This window comes from Drosophila hydei, unplaced genomic scaffold (genome assembly GCF_003285905.1).
Source record: "Drosophila hydei strain 15085-1641.00,03,60 unplaced genomic scaffold, DhydRS2 tig00000172-arrow-pilon, whole genome shotgun sequence".
Classification (NCBI taxonomy): Eukaryota; Metazoa; Arthropoda; class Insecta; order Diptera; family Drosophilidae; genus Drosophila; species Drosophila hydei.
In genome coordinates this window covers 1,052,593-1,070,750 of record NW_022045682.1, presented here as the reverse complement: position 1 = coordinate 1,070,750, position 18,158 = coordinate 1,052,593, and the positions used below count along the sequence as shown (strand labels likewise).

Genomic DNA, 18,158 nt, shown 5'->3' with positions numbered 1-18,158 from the left:
CATAGTAGAGTATCTCTAAGTAGGTGTCTTTATATAGTTGAGTATCTCTTGCTTATATAAGTACTTTCATTCATCTAGAGCATCTACCACTCAGTTTCAACTTCCCTCTGACCAATATTTTCTCTCTCTTTTACAGAAATGGAAATCATTCCTGAAGGTAGACACTTTCGTTTGGTGCATGAATCAGAGCTTCCAGAAATTTTGGTAACTTTAGAGCGCTATCTGCCGGAATCATTAAAGGTATGCATTACGTACAGCTCTCTAGAGACCTGTAGACCTCTATTCAACCTCCAGTTGCCACCCACTTAAAATGCACATAAATATTGAGGCAGCCTTTGTTGCATGCCACCGACACGACTCTATAATATCTGACAGCCACGCCCACTTCTCAGGTAATTTGTAGCAACAATTACCTGGCCGTGGGCGTATGCGAGTGTGTGCCTGCCAGCAGCAACCCAGCCAGCCAGCCAGGTAGACCGCATAGTCATACAGAGTCATGCAATCTCGACGACCCATCGACTGATGTTGACCTCTTTTTTGATTTTTTTCAACTGCTTACGAACGATTCATTTCAATTTTTAATGCGCCCTGCAAACGGCTCCTCAAGTTCGCTTTGTTTGTCTGTGGGCGGGGTGGGCCAGGTGCAAGGGGGCGTGCCCTAAAGTAAACTATTTTCGCATATCAAGAATTTTGGAGTTTTGGCGTTGGCCAAAGTTTCGTTTTTTATGCAAAATTCTTTCCATTTTATTTCTGGGCGCGCCTCAAACGACACGTGACTATTTTTATATGCAAATCTTAAGGCTATGTGGTGCGGAAAGTATAAAGACCTTGTCTATAAGGTCAGCATTAACTAAACGAAATCCATTAGCTATTTAGGCCAATCGAAATAAGTATATAATTTGCAGGGAAATTAAAAAGGTTTTACCTAGAAAATTAGTTCATTAAATATTTGATATAGTATATAATATATCCTATTCAAAAGACAATTTGAATTCAGTTTATAATATACATTCGTCGTACACACCAACATTTATTGTCGATAAATCTTTTTTTAATTTTCGATAATAATCGATAATTTTATTGCTTGAGTACCATTAAAACTTGAGTTTTAAATTTACTGTGTAGATGACACTCAGAAGTTAAATATTTTACATATTAGATACTTCCATAAATCCAGAAAAACCTATATGGGTTAAAAGAATAGCTGGGGCTAACTTCTAGTCGGACACTCTCGACTAGAGCAATCCTATTTTTTATAAACTAATAACAGCATTTGTAATAATTTGCTTTGCAGTTTCATCAAACCATTAAAACGTACCTGAATGATCGTATTTGGGACTTTAAGTTTTATGTTGCTAAGGATTGGCCCGAAAAGCCGATAATATTACATTTTCCAGGATGCACGCTAACGGTAAATAGTTATATCCCACACCCATAACCATGGAAATCTTAATATATATTTTATATTTCCTTTCCAGCCGCACAACAATATATACCAAGCTTTTGGCATATTTTGTCCATCCGCACAAATCGAATTCGTCGATCTGATGCGCACCGAAGATGTACTTATAGATTGGCGGAAGCCATTGTACCTGAACTTTACGCACATCGCAATTATGAATCGCCTGGATGAGTTTTATGCGAAAATTGGTCTAATGGAGCGACTGAGCGGTGATATCTATATATGCAACAAGCTGAATACGGAACTGGAGCTGGAACCGTTGCCCGACGATGCGGAAATGCGTTTGCTAACATTGGATAACGTACAAGGCATACACGATCTATATCCGGCCAATGAAATCGAATGCGTGAAGCTATTCGATATACTCGTGCGTGTGCTGCCCGGCCTGGGTATCTATCGCAAGGACACGAACGAGCTAGCGGCATGGATGGTACATTCATATTATGGCGCTATGTTTTCAATGCAAACACGTCCAGATTATCGTCGCATGGGGTAGATAAATCAGATTATTTAGTCTATAACTATCTAAAATCACTGTCTATCTCTCTCTTGCAGCTATGGCATACGTCTGGCCAAGGCATTGACTCAGCTGGTAATCGAACGCGGCTATACACCGTTCGTTGTCATACGTCCACAGAACGATGCGTCCAGGAATCTATATACAAAGCTGGGTTATGTCAAGGCCTATGAGACATGCCGTGTGCGTATGACCCCCGATTGCTATGAGGATAGCACTGTGGGCACCATCAAGAACACCTCGTATGCCAAGTTTCCGCCATTACCTCAGGACGGCGATGAGTTGAGCGTTGTGCTGCCTGTACGCAAACATATACCCGGTGAGAGTCAGACGGTCGACGATGAGGGTATCGAGGATATGTTGGCTGAAAAATGTGATATCAGCAACGATGATGCTAGAGAGCGTAAGACAACAACTGACGAGGGCATAGGCGAGGACAAGTAGAGAGAGACAGAGATGCAGGATGTAGCTCCAAGAGCTGGCATATGACAGAGTTACATTAGAGAGAGTTACAGATTGATTGGTATTGAATGATACATATATATGTCTATGTATGGCAAGTTGTAAGCAACTAGAGCTTGAGAACAGTTGCAACTGTCGATTGTACTTATATATATTCATATATAAAATATAGCAAGTGGCACAAGGGGCATTAATTTTTTAACAATTATATAAAAACAAAACTAAAATGTATATCTATATAGTATATATATATTTATAGATGGTATATGAAGCTTCCTCACACAAAGCGCAGAAAACGAAAAAACGAAGTGTTGGTAAATGATTTATTTTATATAATATAAAAGAGTAAAAGAAGCAAAAAGTAATATTTGTAATGAAACATGCTCTGATGAAACAGATTTTAGAAATGACAAACAAACAAAATGTAAATTTTTAATTTTTTTGCTAAAAATGCTTTTACAAAAATGTAATTCAAACCAAAGGCGAACAATATTATAAATCTATATATATATGAATATATATATATATAAATTCTATCAAATTGTTAAAAAAAAAACAGGACAACTAACACAACTTTTCTCTCTGGCTACACGCAACACTCAGAACAGGTAAAAAGAAAGATATGAATCATTTGTCGTAAAGGAAAAGGTAATTCAAATATTTTATAATGTGAGCCTTCACTTTTTCTAAGCTATATATATTTGAACTGTCTTTAATTCCTAAATAGCTTTGATTTTGAAAGTATGTTTGAATTTAATAGGCTTTTTCAAATTTATATACGAGGTCTGTTCAAAAAGTAACGCGAATTTTTCGTTTTGATTTCTGCGTGTGTTATGTATGAAATTTTTTATACTCATCCCTCATTTATGCCAACAAGTTGGAATTTATAGGCTTTTCAAATTTATAAACGAGGTATGATCGAAAAGTATCGCGAATCCTGAATTTTATTGTATTACATATATTTTATTGTCGATTTTCTATGTGGTTCTCTGTTGATACTCGGTTTCCTCATTCATTTTGGACTGATGTTTAGCTTGGACGTGCTTTGGTTCGTCTTCGATTTTCCCTATTCCAAAAAGTGCAAAAATCTGTATTGTTTCTTGTGACCGGAACTGAAGGGACTCATGAAAGGACGACACTATAATATGAATGAAGACGACAAAGAGCATAGAAGGAGAACAAGAAAACAAAGATTGGGTAAAAACATTGGAATATGTTTATGTAATGGCTGATGAGGCTTACTTTAAAGGGCACAAAATAGAATTTCATGAACTAATTAAACTATTTAAAAAACGCTTAAAATTCGCGATACTTTTTCAACAGATCCAACAAAAAATATTAAAAAAAAAAACAAAAACAAAAACAAAAAAAAACAAATATATATATTTTATTATTACGAAATTTTATTAAACTATGCAAAAGAGTACTCCATATATATATATATATACTCCTATATATATATATAAACAAAAATGAAAACAATATTTTTTATCCATACTAAAAACACGCCAAAGATGTCTTCTGCTTTATTTAAAAGTATTTTACCTAATGCCTGGCAAAGAGCACACAAAATTAAGTTTTGTATTCCCGAAATTGTTAAATTGCCAATTGCCTTTTGCCTATTCTAAAACGAAAGTAAATAAAAAATTAAAAACAAAATCAATTTCCATTCAGAACAAACTCAAAACAAGAAAAAAAAAAAACAAAAAATATACGCAAGAAAATCAAAGTAAAAAACAAAAACAAAAAACGTTATATATTACCAACTGCTATAATGTATGTACTCAACTAAAAACAAAAAATTAAAAAAAAAAACTAAAAGCAAATTTAAATAAATAAAAATATTGAGACAGCAGAAAATTAACAATGTGTATTGATTCATACAGGCACAGTGGGCCAATTTAATACTTGCGGGCAGGGCTCAGTTGGTCCCCATGATCTTGATACTTTGTGAATCTGTCACGCCCTCTTCTGCCTGCACAAAATCATTATACCGGGAATATCAATCTAGTTATCAAATGCGTGATATAAAAGGTTTATTTTCCATGATTTAGTCTATTCTGCTCCACTGTAAGCAATACTCACTGATAAGAATGCGTTCAGATACTGTACAAAATTATCTTATGCTGTTTTACGTGGACAAACAGAAACAGGCAACTTGGCAAACAATAGAGACACGACGAGACCTTGCAGCAAAACTTAAATAAATTAACTTGATTTTTATAAATGTTGTATATTATCTAACATGGTATGTATTTCTGTAAATTACGAAAAATATGCCTGAAGGGAAAGCGCATACATTAATTGTACATAAATTAAAAAACTAATCAAATCCTTCCGCTTGCTTGGCCAGCTGCATCTTCAAATGTGACGCCACGTATTGCCAATATTTGCAACGTATAACATCGTGTTTGCTAGCCATATCCTCGCACATAGTATAAACCTTTTGGGCACTGCTGTCACTGTTGTCTTGCTGTTTCGTTTCCAGTGCCTGCTCCTGATAGAGATCAATTAGGAAGGCTAGCAGATAGGGTGAACGATTGCCGGCATTGTATAGGCCCTGGCTAAACTCGACTACCTCCGGCTGGCTATTGAGCTTTCCGCTTTCGCTTTGTCTCAGTACTCCAACCAAAAAATTCCATGGACTCTCATTATTCTTGATGACGCGTATGCGATTCATGGCATACTCGACTTCTCTTTTGATAATCTCTGGGGTAAAACCAAAATGCTTGAGCACGAAGAAACGTTGATTCCAGGCCGAATTGTTGCGTGGATCCTCGCAAATCAAACGATCGACAAAGTCCAGCTCGTCGTCATAGAGGCTACAAGTTAACTCATTATAATTTGTATAATTCAATAATTGCAATCGGTGTATACTTGAATGTGCGTATGGCCCATTGACGATGCTGCCAAGCATGATAGTTCTTTGCATTGCCATCATTGTCTAACGCATTCTGTGTCAACTCCAACTCCCACTTGGGACAATTCATCATTTCGACAATGACCCGTCTGTGGTGCCACACTTGATAGTTCTTGGCATTCTGTCCAATAACCTCCTCCAGATAGTCCAATTCATCTTGCAAATTGGCTTTCAATTCCCGCAGTATATCACGTCTATATTGCCATACCGTATAATTGGCTGGATTTTGACGCAATGCTTCGGTGGTCAACTCCAAAGCACGTTGCGATTTTTCACCTTTGGCAATAATGGCGCGCATGTAATCAAATGTCTCACGAACTGAAATATTGAATAAAATGTATATATATACATATTCTTATAGTTTATAAAAAGTGCATACTTACACTTCGGAGAGTACGCTATAGAAACAACAGGATTGGGTCCATCATCCTGTGGCAGCGGCGTTATATCGGACCATTCGGCACGTTCGCTATATGGCACCCATTCGGTGTGCAGATATTCCTCATCTGAACTATCTGCCATTTTTTGAGCTAATAGAGCGCTAACAAGTGCACAATTGGGCAGAACACAGTAGAATGGTGGTCGACTAGATATTTCACGTCAAAATATTCTCACAGGCACTTTGGCTTTAAGAAATGCAACAGCTGACTCACGTACCATTCACTGTACTACACTTCACTTTATGTCATTCACGGCGAATTTCGCAATATCGATAAATTTAATTTAGGACCGAGACCAAATTATGATAGACAAAATACACAAATAAAGCAGAACATGCTGTTTCATTTACATTTTTAAATGTCTTAAGTTCTAATCTTATTAATCAAAGCGGATTTAAAAATTTAACATAATGAAAGAAAATCTGATGCATATATGACACATGTTTTATGTGTATTCTTAATGTCTGTCACCGTTAAAAACAACAAAGTCATTTTGGCTTTCAAAATGCAGCAGAATGGCGCACAATAGGATTATTTAATATAAGGGAAATACCTCCATAATATAAGTGATTCTAAAGCTAAAACTAAAATGAAATAAACAAATTAAGCTTTGATAATCCTTATATTTATCTTTTAAAAATAACTAACAATTATATGAAGGAAAAGTACTCTTTAGATAAAAAGAGGGAGTAATTTATATTAAAACTTCATTATTTTTTACATTAATTACCGCATGGAAAAAATATGGGAGGGGTATGGGTATTGAGGTCGTAAGGTTCAATTTAACAGATGTAATTTCTGTAAATTGGGTATAAGCCGTAAAACTAAAATTTGGATACAGCCAATTGTGTGTATGGTTTAAAATCTAGGCATTTCTGTATGTCTGACTCTTATATATACAAACTAAATTCTTGATCAATCCTCAATACAGGGGCTCGTTCTCGATTTTAACATCACACTCGACCATAGAACTATGAGCTAGAAAATCGTTTCCCGAACTATATTTTGTTGTCTCACTGTCATTTTCATGACTATAACTGCTAGTTGCTGGTGCTGGGATTCGTTTTGGTAAGCTGGAGGCGCCTAAATGTTCCGCCGACTGCATATCCTGCTGATTCATCTCCATCAGCATTCGACTGACCTCTGTACGAAACTTCATGTTATTTAAACTAGATAACGTTTTTACATGTGGCAGCAAACTGATTAAGAAATTATAATCGGGATCGTCTTTGGCAGGTGATTCCGCTGTGGCAGGCACTGGCGTCGACTTTCTGGTTGTCATATAACCATTTTGATAGGTTCCATCTGTGGAGGAGGATGTCTTTCGACGTCTCGCACGCTTTGCCGCTGGTGCTTTGGGTAGCAACGGAGATAGCAGTCTGGGCGAGGTTTCCATGTCTGATCTGTTCATGGAGAAGGATGTATTCGACACATCACAGTTTTGTCTTTTGATCAGCGACATATCGGAGCTAGAATCGTGCATTTGTGAGTCGACTGGATCACGCTTAAATATATCACCCATAATATCAAAATCGAACGAATCGTCGTTTTCGACATCAACAATAAAGTCATCCAGCTTATTTTGCTCAAAGTCTGAACAATACGTATCCATGTCAAAGGGCACCGGCGAGAAGGAAACCAAATTATCTGGATCGAATATACTACGCAGAAATTCCAGAGCTCGAAAATATGGCCAATTTGAGTTTTCGTTACGCTTTTGTTGTATTTTACGTATTTCCGAGCGATAGCTATCACGCAATCCTTTAAAGCGCTTCTTGCACGCTGCCACTGTACAGTAGAAGTATACATTAAGAATAAAGCTGACTAAATAATAAAGCAGGATTCATTTTGCTTACCATCCAGTTCCATTTTGTTTGCCACCTCCTGCCATTGCAGAGCGCCAACATCCTTGCGTACACCGAGCTGCATTGTTGAATCCCAAAGAGCACGACGCTGTCGTACCTCATCGATTAGCCGAAAGTTATCCAATTTCATTTTTTAACGCTGGATCTAGACCCAGCACAATATACAAACTTCTTTGGCGTGTAAACAAAAATGCGAATACGTCAGGGCTGCCAAGGTCACAAAGTTTTAGCAGCGGACGTTATCACGTCGGTACTGTCAACAATCGTAAGCTGACTATTTATTAAGTTGTTATTCATTTGTTTATACACAAATGCATACAAAATAAAACAACAAAAATAAAAACTACTCTAAAATCAGCGTCTTGCAGTTCTGAGTTTTTTCTTCCCGGCTGTCAACCCTGCAAAAGCAGCTGCCGCGTTCTCAATCATATGATCGACAAGCAGCGGATACGAAACAGAGCTGAAGGGCTGTCACTGTTAGCATTTTACGTTGGTACAGGGATAGTATTAATGTACAAACGACAGATCTGTATATAATGAACTTTAGAATAAATAACTATAAATAAATATCGAGGCTGTTTTATGTAAATGGTTTGACGCATTCTGACTTTTCAAAAAAAAAAAAAAACAACTGAAGCCCTGGCAAATCAGCGGCCGTTGTGAATCATATGTTTGCGAAACAGCAAGAACGAAACAGAAACAAAGTGAAAGAAACAATACTTTAAGTTAGACTTGCTTTCCTTGTCCGGCTGTTGAAATAAATTACAATTTAATTACAAAAACAAAACGATGCAGCAAAACGACGAAGTCAAGGATGATGATTTGCCTGCGAATACGCTGGAGCACTTTGCCGAACTGGACCAAGTACTCGCCCTTATAGAAAATATGAAGTCAATACAAGCGAACGCCTTTGAACGTGAATTTGAACAATACACAGAGGTGCTCTCTCGCTACCAGGAGCAACCGCACCTGCTTGATCCCCATCTGGAGCTTCTGTTGACGCGGCTGTTAAACAGGATCAGACAGGCAAACTTAGAAGCTGGGGAACGCGATGCAGCTTTTAAGTATTTGTATGTGATTTGCAAAGTTCGCACATATAAAGTTTTGGTTAAATTCATGCCTCATGAATTGACCGATTTAGAATTTGTACTGCAACTGCTTAGCGAACAGGATCCCAAGAAGTTTAGCAACTGGGAGACACGCTATATGCTTCTACTCTGGATGTCAATATTGGTACTGAATCCCTTTCATATGTCTCGACTGGATGCGTATGAAGAAGCTGCTCCTCTGTCTCTTAACAATTGTAATCATGATGGTCCACGGACTCCCGCAGTCATTCCCAAAATGGAACGCATCTATGAGCTGTGTAAGCTATATTCCTCTTCGAATGACACCTGCAGCAATATGGCTGCCTACTTGTCCGCCAAGTACTTTGTACGCAATGACATAAAGGATTTGTATTTGGAGCGATTTCTCGACTGGATCATTGAGCAGCATCAAGCGGACACATTACAGGTGAAGTTTGGTCAGCTGGCTGCCGTTGCATCTATATTAAAGCATGGCAAACGAGAGGACCTACTGCCCTATGCGGACAAGCTTCTCCAATGGATCGTAGGATGCCAGTACAAGGATGTCAATGATTTTCTTAAATATAAATACTACATAAAGATTGTGCAGCGACTGGGATTGGTGCAGCTAAAACCGCGCATCGCCAGCTGGCGTTACAAAAGAGGTAAACTAATTTATAAATACTTAAACTTTTATATAATCAAAGTTCCTGTTCCTTAGGCACTCGCTCGCTGGCAAGCAATTTAGCTCGTCAATCAAACGCTGCGGGAGATTCCTCAGCTGGTCAGGCCAAACCCGAGGATGATTCCTCTGCCGAGGAGATCGTAGTGCCCGATGCTATTGAGGAGGTCATAGAGGAGCTTCTCCAAGCTCTGCGCAGTGGCGGCAATGATATACGATGGAGTGCAGCCAAGGGTTTAGGTCGTGTTACCAATCGCTTGCCCAAGGAGCTGGCTGATGAGGTAATTGGCTCTGTTATAGACATACTCAATCCTCTGGAGCCACATGAGGCTTGGCACGGCGGTTGCCTTGCCCTAGCAGAGTTAGCCAAGAGAGGCTTACTCCTGCCTTATCGTTTGCACGAACTTGTGCCGCTGCTGATGCAGGCGCTCTTCTATGACGAGATGAAGGGGTACATGTCTGTAGGCCAGCACATTCGAGATGCTGCCTGCTACATGTGCTGGGCTTTTGCTCGTGCCTACAATCCGGACGATCTAAAACCATTTGTTCATCAAATCTCATCTGGGTTGCTCACTGTGGCCGTGTTCGATAGGGAAATCAACTGCAGACGCGCTGCTTCGGCTGCTTTTCAAGAGAGCGTTGGACGCTTGGGCAATTTTCCATATGGCATTGAGATATCCACAACTACGGACTTTTATTCCGTCGGCATTCGACAGAATTCATATTTATCTATTAGTGATTTTATTGCACAATTTGAGGAATATCGCCAGCCTCTTATAGATCATCTAGTGCAGCGCAAAGTTGGCCACTGGGATTCAGCTATAAGAGAGCTTACAGCCAAGGCGCTGCACAAGCTCACCTATCGAGCCCCCGAGTATATGGCAGCTGTTGTCCTGCCTCAACTCCTGGCTAAAACGGAGACAATCGATGTGAATGCAAGGCATGGCTGCGTATTGGCTATGGGCGAGATAACGTTGGCTTTAAGGAATCTGGAAAGGGCGCCAGATTCTAAAGTTGTTTACCTATCCAATCAGCGCATTGCTGAGTTAAATGATCTCGTTAAAACTTTTCTGGACCGCAACTTCTATCGAGGCATGAGCGGCGAATTGATGAAGTTCTGTACTTCAAACTTTATACGTAATTGCAGCGTGGCTCAGCTGCCTGTTAACTCGGATTGTCTTGGTTTGTAGAGCACATATAATAATTTATAATTATTAATAATGCCCTCTCCTTACAGCCAGCTGGCAGCACGTCATTGACCTGTGCCTAATCACCAAAACGAACAATATACGCGATGCTGCTGTCGAGGCTTTTGCGGACCTGTGCCTCTCCTTTTACTGCTTGGAATCGCGTTCAGCTCAGAACGAGCGCATTATCCAGGCTTACCTAAGAGGGGCTGACAACGATCTAGAAGAGCATATGCGCATGGGTTATATTGCTGCATTGGGCGTGCTGCCTGCCTTTATACTGCGACAGCACTTAACTTCCATTGTGGATAATTTAGTAAAGCATGCTCTGGTGCCTCACTGCGCATACGAAGATCACGAATCGGGGCAGACCTACAGATGGAGCGAGGCGCGCACTCACAGCGTTCAAGCGCTGAGCAAAGTGGTTAAAACTGTTGGATACGATTCGTCCTTATCGTGTTCATTTGCGGACCGGCTGCACTTTGATAAAGTGGTTCAATGTCTGTTACGAGCTCTGGATGAATATACTTTGGATAATCGTGGAGATATTGGTGCTTGGGTGCGCGAGGCTGCGATGCAGGCACTCTACGAATTGGTTACAGAGTGTCCAGCAGATCTATTAACGCCACTACATGTGCAACAAATTGTGGTTGGTTTTATGCAGCAGTCAGTGGAGAAAATTGATCGTACTCGCGGCTTAGCTGGACGTCTTTGTTGTCAGTTGATCCACACAGAGCCCGCCATACCTCACATATGTGACCATCAGCGATTGCTCGAGATCTTTCCGAAGGATGAGAAGTCCGTGTTATGGCTTTTTGCCGATCAAACATTCCCGTTATTCTGCGAACTGCTGGCCTTGCCGGCCTATTCGAAGCGCGTTCTACTCGGGCTTTCAGCCAGCATAGGACAGTTGACTGAATCTCTGGTGAGAATTAGATAGTGTATTTTCAGTGATATAAGGTCTTTATTCCATTTGTTGTTATTGCAGATCAAATACTCTTCTTCTGCACTGTTCCAATTTTTGCGTTCCCATCAGGAGATGGTGCCACGTCTCTGCTCAGAGATTGTTGAGATCTTTGAAAGCCATCTTCTGAACGAGCGTGTGACCTATCCCATGCTCAGCTTCTTGGATATTCTACTCGGCTCGGGCAGCATTGAGTCGGTTTTGCACGATGAGGATAATCCCTTTGCTGAGGATATTTATCGCCTACTTAACCTGGAGGTCAAGGGCTATAGGAAGCTGTATAAGACAGCAACCAGTATTAGCACTTTTTGTCAGTTGCTTCAAGTTCCTCGGCTTAGCAAAAGAGTACTTTCCAAAATCTCCATATTTCTCGGTCTACAACATGTGCACGTACGCAAGACGGCAGCAACTAAGTTGTACGAAGCGCTGGCGCTTCACGGCGATGTCACTGAAATACCCGAAGAAAATATGGATGAGATTTTGTCTCTGCTGTCGGAAACGGATTGGACTATGCCTTTGGTTGAGGTGCGACCGTTACGAAATGAGCTTTGCAATTTGATGGGTATTAAACCACCGGTTAGTGGCGCAGCTGCTGCTGCCAACAAGATGGAAATTGTGGCTGACAAATAAGATAAAAAGCATACTAATGTACTTTGACGTATCCGTCAAAAAATAATTTATTGCCTTTCACAAAATAAAATTTAGATTCAAATTCCAAATGCGAAATTGTCATACGACGTTAGGCAGTGTTGATAAACGTGGATACAATACACAACTATGTGATTTATCCGAGTGAGATCGAAATTTAAGAATGTTTGGTTATTCAATAAGCTAAAACTTATATACATTGACTTAACTGTTCGACTACTAATAAACAAAACTAATTTATTGTCCAGCACAAAAGTAACGAATTTAACAAGATATTTGAATTGTGAAATGAAACAAATGTACGTCAGCCCTCGTTGCGGCGGTACGTGAAAACAAAACGCACAGTGTTGATAAACGCACTTACATGGACACTGCGTGCATGTGTGCAAATGTTTTATTCCGAATGTGTGTGATGTAAATTAAAAGTCTTTCTAATTTCGCATTTAAAATATATCTGTGCTAATACTCGAGTCATATTTTCACTGAGAATTAATTCACATATCGAACAAAAACACGACGTTTTTTATTTACTAAAACAATAATATATACATTCACGTTTATACTATTGTTACACAAGAAAACCCAAATAGATTTAAAAATCTTGTTGTTGTTGCCTTTCCCCCCTTTGAGACAAACACATTACGATACGAATCGAATCGGTATTATGAGCATTTGGAGTGTGAGATGTTTGTGTCAAAAGTTCTGTCGACAGGCGCATATATTAGCCAACAGACGAATCATACAACCTGCACATCGACTTCCCCAATCGGTATATGGTAAGTGGAACAGATGGACCAGGAGTGAGGTTATGCTCGATTAGCAGACCGGCATGGATTTTTTTATTGAAGTAATATTTATTGTATTAAAAATGTGCATTTCCTATTGCAGAGATCAGCCGGCCAGCCCACAACAGTTTGTATCAAATGGTAAAAAAACGTACGCTCGAGGCACGCTCAAAATTACAAGCCAATAAATATCCGAATCAGAATGCCTGCATGAAAGTGGCCCAAAATGTGGAATTTATACCCGATCTAGTTGACGATGTTGCATCATCTACTAATATGTCCAATATAAAAAGCTCCCAAGTCAACTTCTCAACCGCTGCTGCTGCAATGCAAGAACCACAATTTCGAGTGGTATCAATATATTCAATTATTCATTCATTCCATTTGATTAGCTTTTCATACGTGTTTAATATATTTCATATATGTTTGAACTCTCTTTCAGGGCTATGCGGACTCTCGACCGTTATCCACTGCACAGGACGTACTAAAGTCTTCGCAATGCGAGAAACCGTCAGCGTTGAATGTGGACAAATCTGATGATATTTGCAAAGATCCTTGCGAAGAATTCCATCGCCTGCGCCGAGAGTCCGCTATATCGCGTGGAGGCAGTGGAGGCGGTGGAGACGATGGTGATGAAGAGAAGGCTCAGGATGATAAGCTAAGAAAGCTAAGATTGCGATGCATTATTTGTGCCTTGGCGGCGCTTTTAGCCGGTGGCTTCGTATGTCCCTAATATATATAGAAATTTATCAGAAAATAATTATTTGTAATCAATTACAGATCGCCTGGTTTTGGTCACGTCGTAGAAGTTTTGACGACGATCGCGAGAGCTCCGATGATGCTTTAAAGCGGGCCAAGATCTCTGGCTATATTACAAGTAAATAACAGATGAGAACTGAACTAACCAGTCTTGACATTGATTTATTATATCCTTTTAGCCCCTATCAGTTCAGATAAAATTCCGGCGCATGTTCCATATGTAATTGTGGGTGGCGGCACTGCCGCCTTCTCCGCGTTTCGTGCAATCAAATCAAATGATGCCAAGGCTAAAGTTTTAATGATTAGCAATGAGTTTCGCAAACCATATATGCGTCCACCTTTATCCAAGGAGCTTTGGTATACACCAAATCCCAACGAGGATCCCATAAAGGATTACCGCTTTAAACAGTGGACCGGCTCAGAGCGCAGGTGAGCCACTAAATAAGCTAACCATCTCTATATGTATATATTGACATTGAAATGTATCTACTTGACAGTTTGTACTTTGAGCCAGATGAATTTTTTGTAGACCCGGAAAAGTTGTCAGACAGCGTAAACGGCGGCATATCCGTAGCTCAAGGGTTTTCTGTGAAAAAAGTGGATGCACAGAAACGTATTGTAACATTAAGTGACGGCTATGAAATCAGTTACGATATGTGTTTGATTGCTACTGGCTGCTCGCCCAAAAATCTATCCATGTTCCGAGACGCCCCACCCAGTGTGCAGGAGAAGATTATGGTTTATCGCACGCCAGACGATTTTGATCGTCTGCGTCGGTACGCACTCCAGAAGCGTTCGATTACGATCGTCGGAAATGGTTTCGTTGGTAGCGAGCTAGCATGTTCGCTGGCCCACTACTCCAAACAGAATAAGGGAGGCAAAGTCTATCAGGTGTTCCAAGAGAACGGCAACATGTCTAAGGTATTGCCCAACTATTTGAGCGAGTGGACAACACAGAAGATGAGGGATCAGGGCGTTTGCGTGATAACCGAAGCCAGCATACGCACAGCCACACGCGATGAATCACAATTGAAGCTGGAACTAAATAATGGCATGTCTCTGTTAACTGACATTGTGGTAGTCTGTGTGGGCTGTTCGCCAAATACTGCAATGGCTGGTGCCTCGAAGCTGGAAGTCGATCGTGGCTTGGGTGGATTTGTGGTAAATGCCGAACTAGAGGCACGTCGTAATCTGTTTGTTGCCGGTGATGCATCTTGTTTCTATGATCCACTGCTGGGACGCAGACGTGTCGAACACCATGATCATTCTGTGGTATCGGGACGACTAGCTGGCGAGAATATGACCGGAGCAAGTAAGTTACGAAAGGAATATATTCATATATGAACATATTTTAATGTACTAACCACATCCACAGAGAAACCGTATACCCACCAGAGCATGTTCTGGTCCGATTTGGGTCCAGAGATTGGTTACGAAGGTATTGGTCTCGTGGACTCCTCGCTTCCCACAGTAGGGGTCTTCGCAATACCCTCGAACAATGAAAAGCGCTCGGACTGCCATACAGAGGTGCGTACAGATGCCAATGCTGAGGAAAATCTGAAAATAGTCAGCGGACCCGATGTGACCTGTAATTCGAGCGAGTCGCCAAATTACGGCAAAGGCGTCATCTTCTATCTGCGGAACGACAAAATTGTGGGAATTTTATTGTGGAATTTGTTCAATCGCATTGGACTCGCACGCACGATAATCAATCAAAACAAATCTTACGAGGATTTAAATGAGGTTGCCAAACTATTTGAAATACACGCGTAATAATGCGCTCGAGAGAATATGTCCTTAATCAAGCCAAGCCAGCTGTATATATATGTTATAGAATGGATCCAGAAGCTACCGTTGTCAATGTCGTCGTCGCCGTTGTCGTCGTCGTCGTCGTCGTCGCCGTCGTCGTCGTCATCGTCATCACCATCGTCGTCGTCGTCATCATCATAATCGTGGCCACCCTACGTTCCATGTCAGTAGTTAAATGCATACATAAATCCTAGAACCATATGTATATATATATATATATACATATATATATATATATATATATGTGAGCATATGTATATGCATAAATAGCAGAGACACAAAAAGGCACAATGCAACAAAAATTTAGTGTTAATTTTATTATTTTGGAATAAATAGTTGATTTTTTAGTCAACACCCAATTGAGATGGTGAATTGAGTACATCTGAACTGCTCGATTGGATTCAAAGAGGGTAAATTACAAAAACCAAACCAAACCAAATCAAGCTGAATAAATATGTTTATTAGATTTATCTCTGTCTATATATACATACATATATATGTGTACAAGTTTACTTATTTTGACTCTATTTCTCCAGTTTTTCTTCTTTTTCTGTTAAGAGAAAGATTTATTATTTAATTCATAATTGATCAACTTTGTACTTGATATAATATGTGTACTTTATATATAAATATCTTAAATATTTATACAAATATTTAAATATTTATCTATATTTAGTATTATGTTATATTATAATGAAGTTTATAGCACCATTGGAAAATCTGTTAAATAGTTTAAAACCAATGCTTACAAACTATTAATTTAAAAGCTTAATTTAAATTAAGGCTTACAAATAAAATTTGTTAAACAAGCACCTTAAATATACATTTATATTTTTAATTGTTATATTAGAATTAGATTCAACCAGGTCTGAGACAAATCCTTAGACTGCATCCAAAACATAACTTCAATATAGTTCATGTATGGATCAAACATGGTTCTTATCACATTTTATATAGGGAAATCCTTGGACAAATTCAAGTTATAAATAAAACGTGTATATAATCTGAGTAACTGATTTCCAGCTTAATTTTATTATCCTTGAAATGTTTTATACCATGTAAGGCGACATAAGACATATGCATATGTTATGCTTACCTGTCAAAGTTGTCCAGATGTCGCGGATTAGCTCACTTATTAGTGAACCCGAGCTAAGAACCAATTGGCAGGTAGCCTCACGCAGTCCACTTCAACAGGCGGTCAGGTAAATCCTTGAGCTCTCATAAAAGAGCCAAGGGCAGTTAGACGAATCAACAGTTCAACTCAATACGTCAACATGAAGAGTCGCATGGCATCCTTGATCAAGAAGACGGGCAAGCCGTACAGTGAATCAGACAAGTTGCCCTACATCAACAACTATGGTGCACTCGAGCTGGAGGCGGCTGCCGCTTTGCTAATGCTTCGCTATCAATACGAAATCAAGGCAGCCAGCGACAAACAGACAACGCCGCCGCAGACAACGGCCACGGGCACAGCAGCAGCAGCATTTGAGTCAATCGTCGAGGAGTCCACGCCGAAGGAACCGATGCGTAGTTCCATGACTGCTGCATCACAGCCGCTGAAGAAACGCAGCATCCCGCCGCATCTGCTGCGACGTTCGCTAACACCAGCCAAGGCAACGCCCCCACCAACGCCCACGCCTAGCTGCAGCAGCAGCAGCAACAACAGTGTGGCAGCTACTGGCGGCAGCACGATAGTGAAAGCCAAGCAGAAGGTTACTTCCTCAGCGGCATGCAACAAAGCGTTGCTCAAGTCGTGCCGCAATATGATACGCGAATTCCTGGACAATCAAGAGTTGATCTAAAAGACAAAGACAGGCTGATCCAACAGAAGATGATCTAAGAGACATTCAGTTGCCGATCTTAATTGAAAAAAAAACTATCTAAATAATACCAAGTGATCTAAAAGACAGGCAGCAGCTGATACAACAGTAGCTGTTCCAAAACACAATAGTCAGTTAAACATACAAGCACAGAGAAGTTGATCTAAATTTCAAAAATTAGCTAAATAACACAAAGTGATATAATAACACAAAGAAATCTAAATTACTATAAGCAGTTGATCTAAAGACACTAATCGAAAACAATCATCAGTAAAACTAAAAGACTACAGTAGCTGATCTAAATTTGTAAACTATCTAGCATAGATTGATCTAAAAGACAATCAGTCGATCTAAATTGTAATTCAAATCACAAATGTACTAAAATGCCACCAGTAACTGAACAGCAACTGTTCTGAAAGGCAACCTACAGCTGATCTAAAACGCAATACAGCTACAGCTGATCTAAAAGTCTCCCTGGCAATATTTGTAAACAATTGTGCTTCGGAGTTTTGATTTCATTTATTTATTGCATATATAAATTTGTTTCATTACTTGTTTTTTCATATATAATATGCTCTATATATATATTATATATATCTTTTTTTATATATCATATCGAAAGATAAGGTATTTTTTTAATGGAAGAACAGGTATTGTGGCGACACTAAAGTGCTAATTATTAGCTATTGGCGGTGTTTAAACTTAAGCAATTAGACGAATGAAAAAACAAACAAAAATTATATTAATTAAAATTAATTATATATATATAAA

At 39.5% G+C, this 18,158-nt stretch overlaps 6 protein-coding genes and 1 long non-coding RNA gene across 8 annotated transcripts; 5 read left to right on the top strand and 2 right to left on the bottom strand.

Annotated features, from left to right (window-relative positions):
• The first annotated feature begins 138 nt into the window (after positions 1-138).
• On the top strand, positions 139-2,625 carry LOC111599317. Its single transcript, XM_023314932.2, has 4 exons — positions 139-240; positions 1,295-1,411; positions 1,479-1,954; positions 2,018-2,625. Exons 1-4 carry the CDS (start codon positions 139-141, stop codon positions 2,421-2,423), a joined length of 1,101 nt encoding a protein of 366 aa, XP_023170700.1. The 3' UTR covers positions 2,424-2,625.
• A 315-nt stretch (positions 2,626-2,940) lies between these two features.
• Positions 2,941-3,798, top strand: LOC111599374. The gene is made up of 3 exons (XR_002751426.2): positions 2,941-3,089; positions 3,169-3,353; positions 3,475-3,798. It is a non-coding gene; the product is annotated as an uncharacterized LOC111599374 (long non-coding RNA).
• An 861-nt stretch (positions 3,799-4,659) lies between these two features.
• Positions 4,660-6,167, bottom strand: LOC111599344 (protein farnesyltransferase/geranylgeranyltransferase type-1 subunit alpha). The gene is made up of 4 exons (XM_023314974.2): positions 6,019-6,167; positions 5,745-5,947; positions 5,319-5,679; positions 4,660-5,263 (listed from the first exon to the last, which is right to left on the bottom strand). Exons 2-4 carry the CDS (start codon positions 5,881-5,883, stop codon positions 4,765-4,767), a joined length of 999 nt encoding a protein of 332 aa, XP_023170742.1. The 5' UTR covers positions 5,884-5,947; positions 6,019-6,167; the 3' UTR covers positions 4,660-4,764.
• Positions 6,168-6,495: 328 nt separating this feature from the next.
• On the bottom strand, positions 6,496-8,138 carry LOC111599403. The gene is made up of 2 exons (XM_023315058.2): positions 7,658-8,138; positions 6,496-7,589 (listed from the first exon to the last, which is right to left on the bottom strand). The coding sequence occupies exons 1-2, from the start codon at positions 7,794-7,796 to the stop codon at positions 6,724-6,726; spliced, it is 1,005 nt and encodes a 334-aa protein (XP_023170826.1). The 5' UTR covers positions 7,797-8,138; the 3' UTR covers positions 6,496-6,723.
• A 197-nt stretch (positions 8,139-8,335) lies between these two features.
• LOC111599401 (tubulin-specific chaperone D) lies at positions 8,336-12,385 on the top strand. Its single transcript, XM_023315054.2, has 4 exons — positions 8,336-9,398; positions 9,455-10,597; positions 10,653-11,527; positions 11,591-12,385. Exons 1-4 carry the CDS (start codon positions 8,456-8,458, stop codon positions 12,194-12,196), a joined length of 3,567 nt encoding a protein of 1,188 aa, XP_023170822.2. The 5' UTR covers positions 8,336-8,455; the 3' UTR covers positions 12,197-12,385.
• A 133-nt stretch (positions 12,386-12,518) lies between these two features.
• LOC111599402 (putative apoptosis-inducing factor 1, mitochondrial) lies at positions 12,519-15,783 on the top strand. Of its 2 annotated transcripts, none has more exons than XM_023315057.2 (7): positions 12,519-12,990; positions 13,103-13,140; positions 13,442-13,720; positions 13,780-13,876; positions 13,938-14,187; positions 14,256-15,070; positions 15,134-15,783. In XM_023315057.2, exons 1-7 carry the CDS (start codon positions 12,879-12,881, stop codon positions 15,529-15,531), a joined length of 1,989 nt encoding a protein of 662 aa, XP_023170825.1. In that variant the 5' UTR covers positions 12,519-12,878; the 3' UTR covers positions 15,532-15,783. The 2 variants fall into 2 exon arrangements, with proteins under 2 accessions (XP_023170825.1, XP_023170823.1); XM_023315055.2 differs by having other exon boundaries at positions 13,103-13,350.
• A 1,069-nt stretch (positions 15,784-16,852) lies between these two features.
• LOC111599382 lies at positions 16,853-17,452 on the top strand. Its single transcript, XM_023315019.2, has one exon. It carries the CDS (start codon positions 16,854-16,856, stop codon positions 17,367-17,369), a length of 516 nt encoding a protein of 171 aa, XP_023170787.2. The 5' UTR covers position 16,853; the 3' UTR covers positions 17,370-17,452.
• Positions 17,453-18,158: the final 706 nt, after the last annotated feature.

What these genes read in the sequence shown, in the direction of transcription:
- LOC111599401 (XM_023315054.2), top strand. Translation starts at nt 8,456, where the DNA reads ATGCAGCAAAACGACGAAGTCAAGGATGATGATTTGCCTGCGAATACG. An exon ending in CAGCTGGCGTTACAAAAGAG is followed by an intron (nt 9,399 to 9,454) that starts GTAAACTAATTT and finishes CCTGTTCCTTAG; the next exon opens with GCACTCGCTCGCTGGCAAGC. An exon ending in TGTTAACTCGGATTGTCTTG is followed by an intron (nt 10,598 to 10,652) that starts GTTTGTAGAGCA and finishes CTCTCCTTACAG; the next exon opens with CCAGCTGGCAGCACGTCATT.
- LOC111599344 (XM_023314974.2), bottom strand. Translation starts at nt 5,883, where the DNA reads ATGGCAGATAGTTCAGATGAGGAATATCTGCACACCGAATGGGTGCCA. An exon ending in TATAGCGTACTCTCCGAAGT is followed by an intron (nt 5,680 to 5,744) that starts GTAAGTATGCAC and finishes TCAATATTTCAG; the next exon opens with TTCGTGAGACATTTGATTAC. An exon ending in TGGGCCATACGCACATTCAA is followed by an intron (nt 5,264 to 5,318) that starts GTATACACCGAT and finishes GTTAACTTGTAG; the next exon opens with CCTCTATGACGACGAGCTGG.
- LOC111599382 (XM_023315019.2), top strand. Translation starts at nt 16,854, where the DNA reads ATGGCATCCTTGATCAAGAAGACGGGCAAGCCGTACAGTGAATCAGAC.
- LOC111599317 (XM_023314932.2), top strand. Translation starts at nt 139, where the DNA reads ATGGAAATCATTCCTGAAGGTAGACACTTTCGTTTGGTGCATGAATCA. An exon ending in TTCCAGGATGCACGCTAACG is followed by an intron (nt 1,412 to 1,478) that starts GTAAATAGTTAT and finishes TTTCCTTTCCAG; the next exon opens with CCGCACAACAATATATACCA. An exon ending in CCAGATTATCGTCGCATGGG is followed by an intron (nt 1,955 to 2,017) that starts GTAGATAAATCA and finishes TCTCTCTTGCAG; the next exon opens with CTATGGCATACGTCTGGCCA.
- LOC111599403 (XM_023315058.2), bottom strand. Translation starts at nt 7,796, where the DNA reads ATGAAATTGGATAACTTTCGGCTAATCGATGAGGTACGACAGCGTCGT. An exon ending in AAACAAAATGGAACTGGATG is followed by an intron (nt 7,590 to 7,657) that starts GTAAGCAAAATG and finishes TCTACTGTACAG; the next exon opens with TGGCAGCGTGCAAGAAGCGC.
- LOC111599402 (XM_023315055.2), top strand. Translation starts at nt 12,879, where the DNA reads ATGAGCATTTGGAGTGTGAGATGTTTGTGTCAAAAGTTCTGTCGACAG. An exon ending in ACTTCCCCAATCGGTATATG is followed by an intron (nt 12,991 to 13,102) that starts GTAAGTGGAACA and finishes TTCCTATTGCAG; the next exon opens with AGATCAGCCGGCCAGCCCAC. An exon ending in TGGACCGGCTCAGAGCGCAG is followed by an intron (nt 14,188 to 14,255) that starts GTGAGCCACTAA and finishes TCTACTTGACAG; the next exon opens with TTTGTACTTTGAGCCAGATG.